The following is a 21,814-nucleotide window of genomic DNA, read 5'->3' as shown; positions in this document are numbered from 1 at the left end:
TATTAGTCATTATTGTTGATAACTATGAAAATGCTTGCCTGGCTTCAAAAAGGTCCTCCTCACTGCTGCAATTCGATCCCATTTTGAAGGCTGAAGTCTCCATCCCTCCAATTCTGTGTTGATTAACTGAGTTTGCAAAGGAAGCAAGACTAGCTCAATCCATTGGTTGATATTCAGTCTGGGTAGCCTTGACAGGTTTTAAATTCAGCAGCCAGTTTAACCAAGTCACAAAATCACAGAATGTTAGGGGTTGGAAGGGGCTCCAACCTCCCTGCCAAAGCAGGATCCCCTAGGGTAGTCTGCACAGGAATGCATCCAGGTGGGTTTGGAAAGTCTCCAGAGAAGGAGACGCCACAACCTCTCTGGGCAGCCTGTTCCAGTGCCCTCACTGTGAAGAAGTTTCTCTTCATGTTGAGGTGAAATCTTCTATGCTCAATTTTCTATCTATTGTTCTTTGGTTTATTACTGTGCACCACTGAAAAGAGACTGGCCCCATCCAATTGACACCCACCCCTCAGATATTTGGAGACATTGATCTGATCCTCTCTGTGACAGAGGGCCAAAGATGTCCGAGACAAAAAACTTCCTGGGGGCTGCATGAAAGCAGGAAGGTGGATGGAAAAGACCCTACTGACATTCCCATCTGAGGGAAAGAGTACAGTGTGAGCATAACTGCTATTATGATACAGAGTGCTCTTAGGTGCTCAGCCTTAAGCCATGAATCTGTAAAAATCCAGCTCTCACTGGATCTTGTCTTCAAACACCTCTTTGTTATTCTCTTGATATCAAACCAAATAACCTCTCAAGTAAAGATTTGAATTGTAGATGACAATGTAGCCTGTGCTGGCATGCAAAATTAAACCTTGGGATTGCTCATAGCTCACCAAGCCTACAGGGTGTGGTATGGCTTCACTTAAAAGCTGCCAGGGTTGTTTTTTTTTGTGGCCATAACAGCTGTTGCCCTGTTTTCCTGCACCACTGGTAGAGTGTTCCACATACAGAAATGTTACTACCATTGTCTTCCCTCTTTACTACCTTTCAGTCCCCAGCTCAACTCAGTTTCTTTTTGCTTTGCCCCATCATCATCATCATCATCATCATCATCATCATCATCATCTACTTTTTAATGTGCTTGGCACATAGTTTATGCTCTTGTTCTTTACCTGAGCAATGCTAGCTCCCCTCTATGACAAGTTCTTGTGTTTCTGAAGAGGTATCTGCAGATCCAGTTGTGGAAGGAAGTTTCACATAACAGAAGTAGAAATTATTTCTCCTTTGGAAATTGGTTACCAACAAAGAGATGTTTTGGTTTTGTTTTTCTTTTTTTCTCTAAGGGACTGGTATTCAAAGCCCAAATCTGTCCCTATTGACTTCAGTTCATGAAGCATGAGACTTTTTTATTTCTACATGCTGGGAACTGATTGTAGGGCAGTCAAACTCACTTATCTCCACCCTGTCCATTTCAAAGGTGACTAGAATTTGCTGAAATTAAACCTAAAACTATAAGGTTCAGCAAATACTAATTTGTATTCTACAGAAAATTAAGTTGGACTGCATTGCAGGCATATTTTCATATCCAGTTATAGTCTTTAAAATGTCACAGCTGCAATGTTTGTAGACACAGCACAATAAATGAACAGAGGATAATGACTTCTGAAAGTAAATCATAAATTCACACACATGAGTAACCCCTGTGTGTCTGGACCAAAAGGCTCAGTACAGTGTTTCTGTGCTTCCAGTCAACCAGGGAAAATCCCTTTGGCTCCAGGGGTTCCCCAATGAAGGATGCTCACATGTCCTTTAAGGACATCTACCTTCACAGGAATTATTCACCAAATAATGTAGAAGAATGAAGAAATGTGAGAAAATAGCGAGCCACTCACGGATGAGACACGCTGTCCCTCCGGGGTAGATGTGCTCTCCCTGCCGGGGTAGATGGATGATTACCAGAGGAGGAGTAGGGCCCACGAAATTGATGAGATTCATTACTCACTGTCACTGAAAGCGATTCACCTGGCTGTGCTCCCAAGCCTTGCTGTGTAAATCACCTCCCCTTGCAACCCAAAGGAGCCTCATTTGCCAAACAAGGTGAGCGGCGGCAGCGGCGCTCAGCTAATGGCTTCAGCTCCGTCGCTGTTTCAGCCCTAAATCAAGAGATTCAGATGACACTAAAGATCTACTTTCAGGCAACAGCTAATTGGCGTGGGAAGGGTTTCCCAGTGAGCCACAGGTAGCTCTTGTGTCCACCGGTGATTTAGCCCCTTCCTATTGCTATCAACAACACAAAATAGCAACTCTTTGAGCTGGCGTTATCCAGCTGTTAAGGCACATAAAATATTGCTGTGAGTTGATGATGAAGAATAATGAAGAAAGAAGAAGAAGGAGAAGAAGGAGGAGAAGAAGAGGAGGAGAAGGAGGAGGAGAAGTAGGAGAGGAGGAGGAGAAGGAGAGAAGGAGGAGGAAGAGAAGGAGGAGGAGAAGAAGGAGAGAAGGAGGAGGAGAGGGAGGAGGAGGAGGAGGAGGAGGAGGAGGAGGAGGAGGAGGAGGAGGAGGAGGAGGAGGAGGAGGAGGAGGAGGAGGAGGAGGAGGAGGAGGAGGAGGAGGAGGAGAAGAAGAAGAAGAAGAAGAAGAAGAAGAAGAAGAAGAAGAAGAGGAAGAAGAAGAAGAAGAAGAAGAAGAAGAAGAAGAAGAAGAAGAAGAAGAAGAAGAAGAAGAAGAAGAAGAAGAAGAAGAAGAAGAAGAAGAAGAAGAAGAAGAAGAAGAAGAAGAAGAAGAAGAAGAAGAAGAAGAAGAAGAAGAAGAAGAAGAAGAAGAAGAAGAAGAAGAAGAAGAAGAAGAAGAAGAAGAAGAAGAAGAAGAAGAAGAAGAAGAAGAAGAAGAAGAAGAAGAAGAAGAAGAAGAAGAAGAAGAAGAAGAAGAAGAAGAAGAAGAAGGAGGAGAAGAAGGAGGAGAAGAAGAAGAAGAAGAAGAAGAAGAAGAAGAAGAAGAAGAAGAAGAAGAAGAAGAAGAAGAAGAAGAAGAAGAAGAAGAAGGAAAAGCAGCAAAGAAAGCAAAGAAAGAGGAAAGAAGTAAGAAGAAAAAAGGAGAAGAAAGAAGAAAGAAGTAGAAAAAAGGAGAAAGGAGAAAGAAGAAGAAAAAAGAGAAAGAAGGAGAAGAAAGAATAAAGAAGTAGGGAAAAGGAGAAAGGAGAAAGAAGAAGAAAAAAGAGAAAGAAGGAGAAGAAAGAAGAAAGAAGTAGGAAAAAAAGAAGAAAGGAGAAAGAAGAAAGAAGATGAAAAAGGGAGAAAGAAGGAGAAGAAAGAAGAAAGAAGAAAGGAGAAAGAAAGAAAACAAGCAGCAGAGAGAGAAGAAGCAAAGAGAGAAGAACCTCCTGCAGTTCTAGTCGGGCCGCAAATGCGTGTGTCTCGGAGCCGTGCCACGCTGGTGGCAATGGGCTCTTGCAATCTGGGCCCGCGGCACTAGATGGCAAAACTGTGTCAATTTTGGCAGCGCAGCCTGGGCTGTTGCTCTCGGTTCCCGTCGCTCCCCCGACAGCAGCTGGCTGCGGCTACAGCCTGGCCGTGGGCATCCCGCTGAGGGTGAGGTGTGCAGCCCTCTCGCCCTCAAGCCACAGGGGTAACCTGCGGGCGCTGGGATGGCACCGTGAAGATCCCGTGGAGGCCGGCATGCACACAGAGGTGGCTGCTTTTCTTACTGCTGCTGCTGCTGGCATCAGTCGTTTGCTCTGGAGCTGCCTTCAGCAGCTCCAGATCCCGTGCAAGCCAAGCACTCCTCAGTCCAAAGAGATCACCCAGCAAGTGGGTGGACAGACTTGTCTCATCTCCTTATTGAACAAGAAGAGGTTTGCATTTAATAGTCCCACGGGGAAATACTTCTCCTTTCAAATTTATGTCAGTCTCTGCTTTGGCTCTTCTACTATGTAAGGGAAGCTACCACATATGCAGCTTAGCTACAAGGCATTTTTATCAGGAGTCTCTTCTCTTCCTCATGTGCAGACAATGTGTCCAGTTCTGGGCCACTCCATTTAAGAAAGACGTTGAGATGCTCAAATGTGTCCAGAGAAGGGCAGCAAGACTGGTGAGAGGGCTGGAACACAGCTCTGTGAGGAGAGGCTGAGGCAGCTGGGGGTGTTCAGCCTGCAGAGGAGGAGGCTCAGGGCAGACCTCATTGCAGTCTACAACTAGCTGAAGGGAGGCTGTAGCCAGGTGAGGGTTGGTCTCCTCTCCCAGGCACCCAGTGACAGAGCAAGGGGACACAGTCTCAAGCTGTGCCAGGGCAGGTTTAAGCTGGATGTTAGGAAGAAGTTCTTCACAGAAAGAGTGATTAACATTGGAATGGGCTCCCCGGGGAGGTGGTGGAGTCGCTGTCCCTAGAGGTGTTTAAAAAGAGACAGGATGGTGCCATGGTTTAGTTGATTAGATGGTGCTGGGTAATAGGTTGGACTTGATGATCTCAAAGGTCTTTTCCAACCTGATTAATTCTGTGATTCTGTAATACCTGTTTATGTTAAAAGGCATTACAGAGGAAAAGGTGGAAGGAATCTCAAAGATCTTGTTTTGGATCAAACAACCAGAATCTTCTAGGTCTAAGTCACAGAAAACACTGATCTCTGGGTAGGCCACTAAGTTACCTTCTTATTTTTAAGGAACTTAAGGATATGGTCATGTCAATAAATTCCTCACAAGTGCAATACTACCCCATTTTAGGGATAACCTCTATTCTCACACCATAGTTAACTGTTGAACTCAAAGAATCATTCAACCTGGAGATTGCAACTTGCACAGCTCCACCTGAAAGCAATATACAAAGTGCTCTGTCCTAGTAATAGCTCAGAACTCAGAAAGCTGATGCCAAGAACACTGGTCCTCTCCCCTACGGCAGTGATATAACATCTGTGTAATGCTCTGGATGCTAATGGTCATGATGTGACCTCCCTGGAGATGTCTTATCTGTGGTCACCCTCCTTGGGAGGAGGTAAGCCCATATTGCTGAAGTGTGACTTCCAAAGCAGAGCTTTCCCTCAGAAACTTTTGCCAAAGCTTCTGGCTGCGTTCATCCCTTCTATTTTTCTCTCTGTTCTTGCAGTATTCAGGGTATTCCCCTCTCTTCTGCCTTCAGTGAGGCGCTGCTGGTAGCCCCAAAATGACCTTCGCCTAGGAAGCTCAGCATAACTCTTCATCAAATGATTGGGCTGTATAAATCTGTACTCGGGGATCAAAAGGCAGTAGCAAACCCAAGCAGAAAGTGCACAGATGCTAACCCAAGGCTGTTTTCACAGTTGAAAGAAGCCACAAACAGTTGCCAAGTCTGGATTATTTCTAACTTTCAAGACAGGGCAGGACTAACACGAAAAAAAAACCAGAACCCCTTGCCTTCTGTTACGTGGGCTTTTAACAAGTGAGATGTATTATGCTTATTCCTGGCTATTTAAGTAACACTCTCTAGCTGTGTATAAAACAACTTATAATATGAATGGAAAAAAAATAGCTATGGATCGTGAAGCAAGTGGGAATGGATAATCAATTTTTAGCACTAATATTGCGGGTGAGGCAAATAACTCCAAATGAGTTATGAAAGTCTCTACTCTGAGCAGACATGCCTCCTTTCCAAGAAGACTCCTTTTAGGCCATGCTTTAATCAGAGAAAAAGAGTCATGTTAAGCACATTAAAAGAAAACAAGCATTTATTTTCATTGCCCATCAGATTTCTGTTTTGAAAACGTAGGATTGTGAAATTCTCACAGGCTGGGGGAGGCACAATAACAACGGGCCAGAAAAGCCTTTTGGCTTTACAAACATGGGTTCAAATCAAGCTTAAGTAGAGTGGCAGGTGAAATGGGGCTATTGATTTCAATCTAGACCTGTTTGGCTACAGCAAAAACTCAGCACAACAGTGTCTTAGTGCTTAAAGGGATGCCATCAGCTGAAAGATAGTGCTTCTGCTGGAGAACATCTGCAGTGTTATTTATAACCACTGAAATTACTGGAACAGTTGAGATTACTAGAGCTGAAAGGCATCAGAGAGTAAATTTACCACCCTCTATTTTGGCAGCACTTTCTGCCGGACCTGTGCCCTGAATCTCCTTTCCAGCTGCATAGTAGAGCAGACATGATGCACACGCATCAGGTTGGGAAACATGCTTTCCCTGAGACTGATCTGTCAAAGGAAAAGACTCACATGGAGTCAAAAATCTTCTGATCATCAGAAACCAACCTGCCAGACAAGTGCTGATGTCTGCTTGATTTTCCTTTCTGCCCATGCAGTCATCTGGTCAGCAGCCACCTGGAAATCTGCTGAGGAGACTCTGCCGGCAGCCTGCAGTGAAGGGTGATGCTGAAGCAGGACAGCATTGCCCTCCAGCCACATTACATGGTGCAGGTTCATCTCTGGGGGATTTAAAATGTGAATGCTAATGAATCCAGATCCACTTTGGGAAGCATATGTGGGAAGAGATGATCTTTTCCTGCCTCACTGTCCACATGAGTAACTTTGTATAACCTCCGGTTAAGGTCTACTATGTGCAGAAGTAGAAAACCTGGCATTTGGTTCAGGATGGTCAAGAATTGATTGCATGAGGCACTGAGAGAGAGAGAAGATGGAGCTTTATGCAAAACTAAATACAACTGCTGAGCTGTGAAGTTTACCAGGAGGCCTCACAGTCAGGTGAACACCCTGAAACTCGTTGTAACTTTGGTTTGAAAAACCACAAGGTGTCAAACAGACAGAGGACACATCAATAGCATGGGTGGAACATGATGCAGAGGTCCCTGATCCAGTCCCAGGCAAGCTGGCACTGCTGAGTAATGTAGTGCAGCACTCCACAGAGACATGAGCTCACATCCCTAAAGCAGTTGAGCTCTGCTATCCCAGCAGCTTGCATCATCATACCCAGGGCAAAGCTTTGCACCCATGCAGCCCTGCGGTTCCCCATTACAGAAACATATTGAGTCCAGACAAAGAGCTGGATCCCGTGGGCCCTGCTCCTGCAGTAAGCCCCCAACAAATCCTTGAAGCAAAAGTGGTGGCCAAGACTGTGTTCCCATGCATTCAAGATTAAACAAGGAACAGGTCCTCGGCTTGCCTGAAAGACAGCCTAAGTAGAGCTGTAAACAAGATGTGCTCACAACTCAAAAGACCCCAGTGTGCACCAGCAGAACACAGCTCTCAAACATTTCAATGCTCTTTTGGGTGCATAAGTGAGGTCCAAGGGGCTCAAGAATGAGCACAGAGAGTTTTATTTAAAGCCTGTCCTTCACTGACAGTGTGACACCTGAATGTCTGGCCCAAGGTGACCAGCTGAGCACCATATCAGGAGTCAGAGACAGAGCTAAAATGCAATAGTTTCCTGCTCCCACACTCCTCCTTTACCTTTCCAATTCCAGCTCCTGGTGTACTTCTCCTGATGCCATTTAAAGACACAGCAGGGCTCACTGAAAGTCCGTGTGGCTGCCCTCCTGGTTTCCTCACATTGAGTGATTTGTGTCAGAAGTTCAGACACAATCACCAGATGTCATTTTTGATGATTTTGTAATTCCAGGTTAATAAACTGTTTGCCACCACAGGGGAGCTGAACCATGCACCACTCTGGTTGCTACAGTGGGCCTTTTTCTTTGCCATGTAAGTAAAGTGTGCAATTCAGAATGACTCTCAATCACCCTACATTTCCAGATTCACATTTTTAGTTACATAGCACTTTTTTTTGCTCCATTTCTAAATGGGCATATATGTTGTTTAAATACCACAGACCTCCATGACTAGAACTTCTCTCAAGATCCCAGGGCTGCAAAGCTCTGCTCTTGCTACAGAGAAGGAAACATGGAAAAACAGTCAAAGACTATAACTTAACAGCAAGCATTTGAAAAAATAAATGACATGGGGAAACTTCTTATCAATTCAAAGTATCTTTGCAGTAACCCAGCTTCAACATTGTCTGAATATTAGTTCAGCCCTTATTTAGTGAGGCTGTTTGTCATTTTAGGGAGAGAATGGAACTTCCCTCCCTTGACCCTGAAAGAACGAGGATGAATATGAAAAGAATTTCTGGTGATACTGTCTCCAGGATAGTATGAAGTAGGAGTATGTGGTATATAGGTTGGATTCCTAATGCTGTTCTGAAAAATGACCTTAAAACATAGATAATAATATATTTTTAGAGATAGGTATATATTCTGGTAGCTTCCTTGATGCAGTGGAAATCAAATACCTAGTGACGGGAAATATCCCTTTTGGTGCCTTAGACTGCTGAATGCTGTATGTGCCTCCTCTGAACCCAGCATTTACTCTCATGTGAGGTGAGGAATGCAGTTTCAGGGTTTTTTTTAACTGACTCCTGGATGTGACCCAGGCACAATGAGTACAGGGAGACTGCTGATTAACTTTTCAGTAGCGTCCTTTCGCTTGGAAGCTCAAGAGGAGCCAGCTTTTGTTCTGAACCTTGTTCAGCCCTTCACCCAGCAGTACTGACAGGGAGCGTGGCAACCCGCCTGCCCGTTCCCATCTCTTCCTGCAGGCACCACAGTATATATCCCTCACGAGCCTGACCACAGCTTTCAGAAACATCCAATAAATCAGCAGCTAAAGGGGAAGAGCGGACATGGGGAGCAGGTGCTTATTATCTGTGCATCTCTGGAGAAGAATAACCCACAGTGTATTTCCATGCCCATTTGAAATGGAATATGGCCATGACCCTGCAAGTGGCTCTGCTTGAATCGTTCCTGGCATCATGTTTTACTTCCAATATTTTCATTGTCTGCCTCCGCCAGTTTTACCTCCCACTGTAGCATTAATTTTGTATGTGAATATGGAGGCTGTGCTTTAAATAATACAACATATGCTTTTTATTTGCCATGTAGAATAATATTTTTTTGGCTGATTTATGTTCCACCTGGACAAAATTATATTTTATGATGGGTTTATTTCATTTGCTCTCACATCCTCCAAATGGGTAGAGGGGTGGGAAGAGAAATCTTCTAAACCACCAAACAATGATCGACACAGAAATCTACTTAGAAATACAAATCTACTGCAAAAACAGAATCTCTACAGTCATACAAACAACAGCAAAACAAAAAATGATGTTGTAATAATTTTAAGCTCACAAATGTGTGGTGCTACTGGAGATAGTAATCTTTAGGCTCCTGTATCACCTCTTACACAATGCTGGGAGTATGAAGAAATTCACTGACATCTATAAGCCGTTCCAGTAGAACAAAATTACACATATGGCTAGAGCATGGATTTAATTTGCTTCTTTTCAGGACTCCATCAAGAAACAAAGCCACGACAAAACCCTGTGGTCTTTCGGTTTGCAGATTTGCCACAGAACTTCATAGGCTAAGCTGCCAAATCTACCTCATTTCCAGTTTTCATGAGGGTGGTGGAAAATACATCACTTGTCATCGAAGCAAGTTGGTGTCAACAACAACAACAAAAACGTATGACGTACCTTGGGTTGTGTTTTACAAGCCTGGAATGGCTTGGCAGTATTTTCAGGTTAATCTGTCACCTAGAGAACTGCTCATTAGCAACAGATTAATTTTTAAAAACATAATAATAATAGTAGTAGTAGTAGTAATTTTGAAAGCCATATGCAGTCCTTAGCACAACTTTGTTCTGATTTCGACTTCCAGCTTTTGGTCCTTTTTTTGTAAAGCAACTAAATATTAATGGTACAAATCCATAATAGCCCTAGCAGTCAGAAAGCTCTGGGTCTATTTTTGGTGATAATAGTTGTCTTTAACCATACAACATCCTCCAACCAAAACCACATTGTAATAGGAGTGCCTATAATAAGGACACATAATGCCTCCATGTCAGCTATGAATTGCAGAGTTAGGGAAATTAGGATACTCTTGCAGAGCATCTTCCTTTTTAATACTGAATGTATCGAGCAGAGATAGGACTTTCTCAGGAAAATTCTGCTGCTTCTAGTCCCACTCTGTAAATCCCCATCAGATGGTAGAAATCCAGGCTGATGGCTCCCCCTTTGCATCTTCGGGCAGCAACTGGAAGATCTGCTCTGATGCAGGCCCTCTCCTCCACGCACAAAGCTGTGCTCCAGCTGCTCATCCTGCCATGTCCCTAGATCTTGCTCCACCAACTAGCACGGAAAGCTTCAGCTTCAAACCTTTGTTCTTTCTGAGCACTGAGACAACTGTAAAATCTATCAACAGCAAGTTAGGCACTGAAAGTCAGGTCACTGGTTTAAGATGAAGAAAGGTCATTTCTAGGATGGCTGTGTCTAGTATTTATTTCGCCATCACGCCACCCCTGGGCCTTTCAAACAAAGCCAGAGCTCCTGTGCTTCCACAGGCTCCTCGGGATGAAGACAGCTCCTGCAGCGATCGTTAGGGAAAGGAAAATAGTATAAAAAAGTTACAGTAGATGGTGCTAGACAGGTGCAGAAGACAGCAGCTAGTCATCTGAGGATACCTGCAAGATCTACCCCTAAGATAAGCGCTTTAGGAAACGCGCAATTTAGATTTATCGGTTCAGAAGGGAAATTCAGGTAAAAACAGTTCAGCTGGTGAGGTTATTAAATGCACAATCCCACGCTGAGACAATGCTCACCCTACCACACGTGCTGACAAAGGGAAAGAGAGGGCGCTGGCACCCCCGCCAACTGCGCCCAGGCAGTCAGGCAGAAGGCAAGGTGCAGCAAAGCGATGGGAAGAGAGGGGACAAGTCGCAGGCAGAGCCCTTCCTCCACCCAGGCTCGAGGTGGGACCCTTTCTGCGCGTTAGGATGGGGATGGCAGAAGCATCAGGAACGTCCTGCTCAGAGTGGGAAGCGCAGCTGGGTATTTCCTGCTGTCAGGCCCCTGAGTATCAAACCGTTAATGTCACAGAGAGGTGGTCTTGTGTGTTTAATTTTATCAGGCGGAAGAACTCTGATATATGCTGCACTCGGTTCGCCGCTCCCGTGCAGATTTACTCGGCGTTTTAGCATGCGAGCTGCCTCGCTGACAGAGATTAAAGGCTCTCCTCTGAGCCCCAGGTATTACGCTCAAATACATAAATCAGGGCTTAATATATAATATTTGTCCATAAAAATATATCATGGTGGCATTCTTTTGGCTATCTGCATATTAAATGCCATTACAGAAAGTCACAAGTTTACGGAGTACTGTTCTGCTATGCCGGTAAAGGCTCCTGCCATCCTAAACAGGAATCTTTTCCGCCAGAGCGTGAGCAGGGTGGCAAAGGGCAGATTTTGCTAATGCTGTTCATGACCCTGCATGTGCTCCAGCCAAGCAGTGCTGCATCAGCAACCTGCTCCCAGTCCAGTCCCAGGCTCTAGCTTGCCAGTACTGCCCAGGTAGGGCAGGGATCATGGTGCAGATGACACCGCAATCCTCTAAAGGAGAAAATTGCATGATGTATTGCCACTCATGAGCACCCGCCAGAGAGCTGTTTACAGTGAGATTACAGTCTCAGAGGAGACTCATGCTTCTCAGCCACAGGGCTACTACGATGATGCAGTTGCAGCCTGTATGCAGGAGGTAGGAGGGATTTAAATGATGGTCAAAAAGAAAAGCTGGATCAAACCTCCACAGACTCTGTTCAGATTAACTCAGACTCCCGAGTCTCCAGCTTTGAGGGACTTGAAATTTGCCAAACCAATACTTTTCCCTTAAACAGAAGATAAACAAGAGGGAGAGGATGAAGTTTGTACTTCAGACAAGGATTTACAAGCAGCATTTCAGACTGAAGGGAAATAATGCTCCCCCCAAAAAAACCAGTTTGAGTTGTCTAGAGGTCTCAGTCCTACTGACACTGATTCAATATCAGCATGGCTATATGGATTTCTCTGCATTTGCTGATGACTTACAGAGACGTGAGGGAGAGAAAATCTAACTCAGTGCTGCAATCTTTGCTCCTTTATCATCTTCACATTCAAGGTCCTTTTTTTTTTTAATAAATTCCTATTATTAACACAGGAGGGGAAAAAAAAGTCCCTGAAATCTCTGGCGCATCCTTGGAGTGGCTGCAGTCTCATTGTGGATGACTAGACAACCGCCACTGTGCCACATAATGAGGAGCACACACACTGCACCAGGAGATACTAATGAGGGAGCTACAGCCCCCTTAGCCTTCTCCAGTAAATCTGTGTCTGCAAGCCATGTTTTATTTATCAGGCTTATTATGGCAGCGCTAAGGAGCCATTTGAAAAGGGCCGCGGTTGTTCTGGGCACTGCACGCCACAGTGCCTGCTCCAACCAGCTTCCAGGGGAAACTGATGAGGCTGGCAAAAGGTTGAGGAGAGGGATGCTATGCACCCACTGTGTGAACAATGCCGTAGCAGCATTTATCCCATCAGTTCATTTATGGGGGGTTTCCAGCCTATTTCGACCTCCCGGTGCTAGCTGAGCACTGCTTGGGAAGGATCCTGGGCATGGAAAATACAATGAGTGGTGAATAGATTAAAGTTGAACTCGCAACGATTTCCAGACATGTTTCTGAGGAAGAAAGGACTTAGTGAGCCTAGAGAGATACGGGTGCAACACACACAGCCAAGCAACCTAGAAGGGTGTCACAGCAGCTTACCAAGACAGCTGTTCTCCTGCCCAGCATCGCTCCCTGCCCCTGCTCCCAGCAGAGTTCCTGCTGGGCTCTCATGCTTTACACCACGAACACAAAACACTGCTCATCTGAGCAGAGACACGACGCCATGGGGCCCTTGTTGTGCTGCTTCTGGCACTGTGAGGTCTTGCTCAGATTTGCATACATGCCAGAGGGAAAGAAGATTTACAATCGCTACTCCCTTCTCCAAATGTCCTCTTCCTGACCCCTGTGCATGCCTTCTCAGAGGTTTCTGGCCACTTTGGAGAATCATTCTGCTTGCAGAGGACGAACAGAAACAGAAGCAGAAAGCAGCTCAGTGGAAGACTGAAGAGAGATGAGCAAATCTTTGCAAGTTATATCACAGGTCTCAGCAGGACTCAGACAAATTAGTCTGCATTCCTGTAACATATTAGATTTCTACTTATCCTCCTCATTATCACGTTAAGCTACAAAGGCTGGTTATATGAAACTCATAGAAAGGCCATAATAAAGATGATAAATTTACATACATTCCTTCTGGAATGACTGGTTTCCTTGGTACAGAGTTTGGTGCAACTGGACTCGGTTTCAGAAAGAGAAAGGAGAGAGAAGTGTTAAATGTGTGCATCTGTACTGCCACTCGAAATGATGGAAGCAGTTCACAAGTTTGAGCGAAAATACATGTCGAATAGGAATAGAAGGAAAAGACTTGCAGTTTCCAAGGCTGAACTCTAATCTTCCATGTCACACTGACAACAAATTGCAAGAGGAAGCGAAATTCCCAAGAGACACTGCTCCAGTAAGGCCAGTCCAAATGGCGTTCCCAAGCGGCAGAACGCAACACTAAATATTTGCACATATTTATCACTTTTCGCCCACACAAGATCCCATCTTATTTTGCAAACACTGCGCAGCAGAACAATTTCCTAACCATCACAGTGTAGCCATCGCTGGCCTGCAACACTCCGCTGGCACCTCTCTCATGCCAGCATGCACACCAGGAAAACTGCTAACAAAGACAGTTTGTTATCCTGTTGCCACTGAAGAGAGAATTTAGATAGGCCTTGCAAACAGTATGAAAACCCACGCAAATCGACAGAATCATCTGTCTAATCTTGAAAAATAATGTGCAGCTGCTAATGTTGCCAGAGGAGACGGGCCATCGGCGGCATTGTTCCTGCAGCTAGCCTTTGTAGCACTTACTATAGTGCTGCTGTGGCTAAACACTGATGTGCAGCTAAATTAATCTGTTAATAGCTTGGTAAAGCAGTAATAGCTAAATAGTAAAAGTGATAGCTCAGCTCTGCTCTTTTTACAGGAGTCAGCCACAGAAAGAAGGCCCTCGTGCAGAAAGGGGTAATGACCACCAGCTCTTAGGCATTTAGATAATGTGGTAACTTTTATATAGTTATATCCTAATGTAGTAACTTATATGTGTTTGGGTTTTTTTTTTCTTCTTAATAGCAGTAACAAATCCATCCAAGCAAAAAAGCAGTTTCTTCCCAAAACTGCTGGGTGTATGCAGCAGGAGTGCTCCGTCCAGTTGAGGTGCCGGATAAAGCTACTGCTGCATGTTGTCGTTTTGGCTTCCTTTCCCAAGACTCTGTGCCAGGCAAAGGTGTTTACACCTTCCTGGACAGCAAGATAGAGACAGTGCAGGCTTCCTCATTGCTCAGACCACGAGATAAGGGTTTTCTAGCTAATTCCTGTCCCCACCACACTGCCACAACAATCAGATCAGTTCGAGGAAGAAATATTTCAAACAAATGCTGCTTGCTTATAAAAATTTATGCCACAAATGGGATCATTTTTTTTTTTTTAAACAGAAGGGGAAAAAAAGCAAAGTGCTGTTTCCTTTTCTCTCACGTACACAGCCATGGCAATTACACAGCACCGGAGTTAGAAATACGTGCTCCTCTATTTCATTCTAACCAAAGAGCAATCAAACCTACTCAGGCTTGTGTTAATGACATACATTATGCGTACCAGAGACATTTACACTGCATATCAAAATCGATCAGAACATAAGGAAGTAAAAAAAAAAAAAGGCAGAAAAAAAAAAAAGGAAAAAAAAAAAGCCAATTGCCTTATGCTGCAAAATTTGACTTGAGTATGATCTATCTCAGTCTAATGGGTTAGGCAACATTCCTGCACAGGCTACAGCACTATGGTAGTGCTATGCTAAAAGGAGATAACACTAATAGTTAAAGGTAGAAGCAGAATGTGTGGCTGTATGTTTTGGGAGGCAAAGAGAGGAGATGGAGGGGGGGGAAGGTCAAAATAATTTTATGCTCAGGTCATAATCTGTCATCACATGGAAGATAGGCTTTTGCTACAATCATCTAACTTCCCCTGGTTGCAGCTTCAAGCTGGGTTATTTTTGTCAACGCTATCTTCTCCCTAGTCAGTCACTTTTAAACACGGGAAAAGTCTTCAGTTTTAATTTGTTCAGATGTTTTTATTTGGAGAGGAAGGGCGGACAATAAGCCGCTTTCTCTTGTTCCTAGAGGTTCACCTAACTCACTGAAGGTACAGCACAGACTGTATCCTAATTAAAGGATGCAAATCTGGTGATAGTTTATTAATTGCATACTGCGTCTCTACTAAGGCACAAATACATGTTGCGGCAAATTTTCTCCCCCGCTGACGTATTTTTTTACTTTTTTTTTTCCTTGTAGTGAATTATCTGCGAACAGACCACAATTTTATACCGGTCTGTATCTCTTGCTACTGCTTAACCACAAGCATTTGCAGCGCCAGTGCTGCTCGCGGTGAGTACCCGATAGCGATCCCCTCTCCCACACGGCCGGTTTGCCACCCGGTGCCCAGGGAGTAGGCCTTCTCCCTTCGGGCTGGTGCCTGGGATGGATGCCTGAAGGAGCCTGGGGCCAAACAAGACTGTGGGAAGCACAGAGGCGGCCAGCACGGCAAGGACAGGAATCCGGGCCACCGCTGCAGGCGGGCGCTGCGGAGCGCGGTGTGCGGAGCGCGGAAGCCTCGCCGCTGCCCGCAGGTTGGATTTCTCCCATCCGCCTAGCTCCCGTCTCCGCGGTAAGGCCGAGCTCCAAGATTTTCGCAGCCCCTCCGCCCGCAGCCGCCGACAGCCCAGCTGCCTGGCCTCGACCTTCCGGACCGCGGGCTCTGCCAGGCGCAGCGCAGCGCCCTAGCAACGCCGGCGGCGCGGGCTGGCGGGCGCGGCGGCGCAGCTCCGCCCCTGGCCGTTGGTTGATTCGTTGCCACGGCAACGCGCTCAACACAGCCCCCACCCCCGCGGCCCCTCCCGCCTGACCGCGAGCCCCTGTGCCCCACGTGACCCACGGCCGCTCGCGGACAGCCTGCCTGTTACCACGGCCGCGCGAGCCGTGGCCGGGCACGAGCGGGAGGGGGTCGTTGCTTCCGATTGGCTGCTGCCGCGGCTCGCTGATTGGCGGGGGGCAGCGGCGCCGGGCAGCTGGGCGGCCCGCCCATTGGCTGGGCCCGGAGGTGAAGCCGTGGGGTGATGCTGGTCGCCCCGCGATGGCTGCCAAACGTCCCCTTCGTTGCTCTGCCTCTCAGACAAAGGCCGCCCGGGGAGGGGCACGCCCGCTTCCCCGGGATGGCACGGCAAGCAGAAGCAGCAGGGAGTCGCGTTTTCTTGGCCGAGTGCTGGGACGTGGCGGGGACAAGCGAGCTTCGCCGACTGCCGACAGGCTTTGCGCGGGCGCAGTGCTCTCCCTGCCTAACCATCCCTGATTGCCGCTGGGGCACGCGGAGCGGGAGGGGAAGCGGAGCGGGGCAAGGGAGGGCTCCCACGCTCGCTGCACGCCCGGGAGCCAATGAGCGGCCGGGGCGAACGCGGGCAGCACGCGGAGCCCGCGTGTCCCCGCCGCCTGCCCTGTCAATCACTGCTCTGCCCGAGCCCCGGCGTGGGCGCGCCTCCCGCTCCCCCGCCCGGCGGGTAGCGGCGGCGTTGGCGCGGGCCGCCTCAGGGTTGTCTGCCCTGTCGGTGTGAAACAGAGTGTGTTTGGGGGCAGTGATGCAAATCTCGGTCGTGGCGCCTCGCCACTCGCTGCCATCCACGTCTAGGGGCGGCAGGGAGGACGTTACCGGCACCCGAGGGGGTTGTTTGGTTCTGCAGCTGCCTATACCTTTTCTCAAGGGGCAATAGGACGCAGGGCTACGGCCGCGGGACGGGAATGGGCTAGTGGAAGTTCGGTCCTCCCAGACACCCAGTCTCGCAGTTCTGCACCGCGAACGCCAGACTCGTACCGCTGGGTCTTAGTCGGGTGACAACCGCGGCGATGTACGCTAGTACCCCCGGCTCGGCCGTTCCCAGCGCCCTCTCTGTCGTGATGCCCTCCCACGGAGCGGTGCGAGAGGCGGAGCTGGCGCGGCCACCGCCTGCCGCCTTTATCTGTCGTGCAGGCGCAGGGGGTGGCACTGGGGAACACCTTGTTTTAAGATACGCGCTATAAATACAGTTCCTGGGATGGGAGCGCAGCCACGGGCAGCGGCGGGCTGACGGGTTGGCGGTGAGCTGCTTGGGATCACGGTGGGTGCTTCCCTTCGGTGCCTCGGCCGGGTCACGCCGGCTTGAACGCTGCTTGCATTTTAATTCATCTCTCCTTCGGGCGCCCCCAGCCCCACGGCGGGCAGGAGTTCCGGGAGGAGCTGGGGGATGGGGCGGGAGTACGCATTTTGCCGTCTTTGGTCGGGGTTTTGGGTTTGTTTTTTTCCCACGGAGAAGAGTGGCAGCAGCGAGCCCCAGCAGCTGTACCGGCGCCCCGAGGTGCCTTCCTGGGACAGTGGAGAGGGGTACATGGACGGGAATGGGGACATAAGGGCAAAGAAAAGGGAGGAATGGGAGGGGGAAGCCTAAAAAAGGAGACGAGGCCGAAGATAAAGGCGGCGGGAGGGGACGGGACGGGAAGGCGGGCTGCAGAAAGGGAGGGAAGGAGGAGACAGCAGCTCCTAACCCTGGCGCCTGCCACCATCGCCTCCCAGCAGGACTCTGCTTTCGAGCAGCTGCCGAACCCAGCGCAGCCCGCGGCGGAGGGCCGCCGGTGCCGCTAACGAGGAGGAGGTCGCCGCCGGTGGAGCCCCGCGGTCCGAGCAGCCTGGCTGAGCTCGCCCGATATCCCGGCATGATGCAGATCTGCGATTCGTACAGCCAGAAGTACTCCCTCTTCAACGCCATGAACCGTTTCATCGGCGCCGTGAACAACATGGACCAGACGGTGATGGTGCCCAGCCTGCTGCGGGACGTGCCGCTGCTGCTGGAGGAGCTGGACGCGGCGGGCGCCGTGTGTCCGCAGCGCGACGCCGCTCTACCGCCCGACGACCCCGGTGCCTACTTTTCCCGCAGGGACATGTACAGCCACTACATGCTGCTCAAGTCCATCCGCAACGACATCGAGTGGGGCGTGGTGCAGCCGCCGGCGGGCGAGGAGGCGGCCCGCAAGAAGGACAAGCTGGGTGGCGGGCCCGCCGAGGAGGGCGAGGGGGAGGAGGACCTGGAGAAGCAGTTCCATTACCACCTCAGCGGACTCCACTCGGTCCTTTCTAAGCTCACCCGCAAGGCTAACGTCCTTACCAACAGATATAAGCAGGAGATCGGCTTCAGCAGCTGGGGGCAGTGAACGCCAGGGCCGGGGGAGCGAGGGAAGGGGGAGTCCGTCCCAGCGGGAGCAGCATGTCCCCGCCCGGCGCTGCTGCGGCGGCGGCGCAAGGGCTGCGCCCAGGGCTGAAGTTTCCCTGCGCCCTCCGGGACAGCAGCCAGTTTTCTACCAACGCACAAGCAAGAGAGATGTAAATTAATCAATACTAGTTTATTAATTATTTCCCCCCCTTCCTGGTTTTTTTACTGCACGGTTTGGGGCAAGCGGTTGCTGTGCCTCCCCGGGCGGGGAGGCCGAGCCCGGGCGTGTACGAGGTGGTGGCGTAGCTGGCAGATAGGAGGCTCAACGCAAGCCAATGAACGTAACAAAACTGGCATATAAACGCTTCTCTTACCCCGGGAGGAAACCCAGTGGGCTAACGAGCATCCCTTTGTTGTGGGATGGATGGCAGGTCCCATGGTTGTACATGTGCTGGAGTTTATTTAAAACTTTTTTACTCGGATGTAGAGTATATTCTAAAATAAATGCAAATGTACTGACTAAAAGTGACTTAAACTTTTTGGTATGATTTATGTTGCTTTAATTAAATGATATTTTTAACATCTGGAATTCTGAATTTTGTTGTTCTTTGAGATTATTTCCAGAGCTGCCTTAGTTAGGTGCAGAAATTACATGCAGGAGAGGGCGTTTTGTGCCTCTGTTTTTGGGGTTTTGTCTCAAAAGGAGCAATTGGCTTGTGATGGTAACTGGGCAGATCTAAAATGGATGAAGTACCACATTAACTGCACCATACATGGCCTGAGATTTGGTTTGCTCAACGGGGCAGTCCAGTTGCTCTGAATGCTGGCGTGAAGGTCAGTGCCCTGTTAACAAAACAGGAGAAAATCGAGTCATGGTTACTTTGCAGGCACCAATTCATGGAGGTTGGAGCAAAGCCTAGGAATGACTTGTTTTTTTCAGGAAGTATCTTAATGTACTGTGAAGAACTCCTTTCTCTCACTGCAAATAGGTCTGGGATACTTGCCTCCAACATCTCTTGCATTACCTTCATTCCTCTCTAATATTTATTTCCTCTTTAATCTTTCTTGAGTACTAGGAACTAATTTAGTTTATGTTACCCAAATTGTATTGATTTCTTTGCATTTCTTTTTTTTTCCTTTGCTGAAGTAATGTGCTTCAGAATTGAGTGTCTGTATTGTGTTCTAATATTGTAGTTACTGATTACAGCATAGGATAGAGGATAAGCATTTAATAAATATGTATGTCCTTCTATAAGTTTCCTCCTCAGCACTGAAATGCCAAGTTACAGACCTCTCCTTATATTGAAAATTCACTTTGTATTATTACTGTCAAATTTTTGGCTTGTTTGATGGGGGCTTCTTATTTGTTGGTTCTGTTTGGTTTTACATGGTTTGGAGATTTTTTCCCTTTAAAAGTTGAAGAATTGTTCTCTTAGCTTTAAGGATATTTTTGCTTAAATTCAGATACTCCCTAGAAATGTGTTTCTTCAGCCCATGTTAGAGCACGGTACTAGTTGGCAGATGTTTGTGTAGTTAAAACAATCAGCCTGCATGTATGTTTAAAACCACATATTTTAGAAGATTTTTTTCCCATCTAGGGTGAAAAACAACTTTTGTAAGGCTGGCTGACTTTTAACTTGGCAGTGCTTGTTCCTTTTGTAATGTTTTTAATTCCTCTTCCCCTCCCCCTTTGGGAGGATGCCAGGAAAAAAGTCAGGAGCAAGGAGAGGGATTACCCTGGTTTCCTCACATGTCGGCTTGCCTGCCTTGCCATAGTCTAGTGGAATGCAAAAGATGTGATGCCTTACACTGGGTAGTAAAGTTTTGTTCTCCTGCAGGCAAGGGTGAGAGAACCTGTTCTGCTGCCTGGTCCCTTCCTGCCTTGTGCTCAGCTGGCTGAAAACCACATTACAAACTTTGCTTGGGGAGCACTGGTAAAGCCTCAAGATGAAAGCAGGTAACATAGCTTCAGCAGTACTATTGAACTCCAGCACTTCTGGTATGGATTTGGGCAATATTGTTTTGAGTATTGCACAAGAGACTGCATGGTGCTGATTGAAACTACAAGCAACATTAGAAAAGTAGTGCTACATTAGTGCAGTAGCAGCATGAATCACATCCATTCATTTTTCAACCTAAAGAAAGGTGAGAAGTTTGGTGAAAGAGTAGCTAAGAACTAGTTTGGCAGCAGAGGTGGCATTTCCTTACCAAATAAAGCTTTGGGTAACAGAGGAGGTAGGACGATACTGTGACTCATGGGTTTGCCTTGCCTGGATGACTAAGCCACAGTTACTGAAGTGCACAAGGATCCCATGTGGGGACCTGGCCACACGGCTGGCAGCCACATGGTGATCCCAGTGCAGACACAGCAAAAGCTGCCAAGACTCACACCGACTGAAGAGACACAACCACCTTCTACTTGGGAGCTGCTTTAGAATTCCCCTTTTACAAGGTCATGAGAGGAGATCAAAAAAGTGATACCATGATGCAGGAGGGGAAAAACCCCAGCAGACAAAATGAAAGATGTGCTTCTCATGCAATGGATAATGCATGGGACTTAGCTGTTGTCTGCTCTGGAAAACAACCTGGCCTAAAAAGTGGAGTGGCCAGGCAATTAAGTAATGCTATCTCCTGACATTGCAGCAAGTGATTACAGTTTTAACACACAGATTTTGTATGTTGGATGCCGAACTGGGGAAGATTTCCATGAGTGGCACTATGCAATACAATTAGGTTTATTATTAGGGGTTATGTTTGTTTTTGAAGGACTCGATCATTTTAAGTGCTCCTGATTAGATACAAAGTCCAGCCAGCTTTTAGTCTACTGTGGTTAAGTGATCACTGTGATAGGATAATGACAATGAGATTGGGCTAATGTAAACATATCTTTATGATGTCAAATACTTTGATAAGTGGCTTTATCCCCTAGCCAGACTGAACAAAAAGACAACTTGCCAAACTACCACGACTGTGAAGAAACCAGGGGAATAGACACGTGCAGTGAGCAGCACTTGTCACCTTCAGCTCACTGAAATGAAACAGACTGAGCATACAGCAAGGCGGACGTTGGAAGAGTAATATATGATGTGCTTCAGAACAATCTGCACTTACAAATTGATTACAGCAGAAGGTGTGTTACAGCCAAGGAGCCTCAAAGACTTTGTGCATGGGGATGCATCTGTTAATATATGAAAGTGCCCAGTACATGTTAAAATTCATGAGTCAACTCTTTTTGCTTAGAAAAGAGAGCAGATAGGAAGAAAGCTAAACTTTTGTCTTCAGGCATATATATACACACATATGTCTATGTTTGAAAATAAGAGCATTTGGAATGGGTAAGAGTTCCATGGGAAGGACACCCTTTCAAAGGCTGCTTTGATGGCTCACTGCTGTCCTGGGTGGATGGCAGATCTGTGCTGGGTTATGTGTACGTTTTGGAAGTCATATCTCTGGCACCATAAAATTTTCTGCATTCCTCTCCAGAAGTGGGCTGGCAAATCCTTTTCTGTCCAGGAGCAGATTAGAAGTCTAGAATTGGTATCTCAACACCTACTTGGACAACTCTGACTTGCTGCAGTGGATGCTGGGTGGGCTGTTTCTCCTCTGCATCCTCCCCGGTGTGCAAGCCCCTTCTGCTGCTGCCAAGGGCACACTC

At 47.3% G+C, this 21,814-nt stretch overlaps 1 protein-coding gene across 6 annotated transcripts; it reads left to right on the top strand.

Moving 5' to 3' along the window:
- Nucleotides 1–16,898: 16,898 nt before the first annotated feature.
- MID1IP1 (MID1 interacting protein 1) lies at nucleotides 16,899–18,748 on the top strand. 6 transcript variants are annotated; one of them, XM_064151923.1, is made up of 2 exons: nucleotides 16,899–17,053; nucleotides 17,529–18,748. In XM_064151923.1, exon 2 carries the CDS (start codon nucleotides 17,666–17,668, stop codon nucleotides 18,158–18,160), a length of 495 nt encoding a protein of 164 aa, XP_064007993.1. In that variant the 5' UTR covers nucleotides 16,899–17,053; nucleotides 17,529–17,665; the 3' UTR covers nucleotides 18,161–18,748. The 6 variants fall into 6 exon arrangements, with proteins under 6 accessions (XP_064007993.1, XP_064007995.1, XP_064007990.1 ...); XM_064151925.1 differs by having other exon boundaries at nucleotides 17,526–18,748; XM_064151920.1 differs by having other exon boundaries at nucleotides 16,899–17,073.
- The last annotated feature ends 3,066 nt before the right edge of the window (nucleotides 18,749–21,814 follow it).

This window comes from Pogoniulus pusillus, chromosome 12 (genome assembly GCF_015220805.1).
Source record: "Pogoniulus pusillus isolate bPogPus1 chromosome 12, bPogPus1.pri, whole genome shotgun sequence".
NCBI lineage: Eukaryota > Metazoa > Chordata > Aves > Piciformes > Lybiidae > Pogoniulus > Pogoniulus pusillus.
This window is presented reverse-complemented; position numbering and strand designations above follow the sequence as displayed.

Bases quoted from the DNA above. Each gene is read 5' to 3' on its own strand.
- MID1IP1 (XM_064151923.1), top strand. From the start codon at position 17,666: ATGATGCAGATCTGCGATTCGTACAGCCAGAAGTACTCCCTCTTCAAC.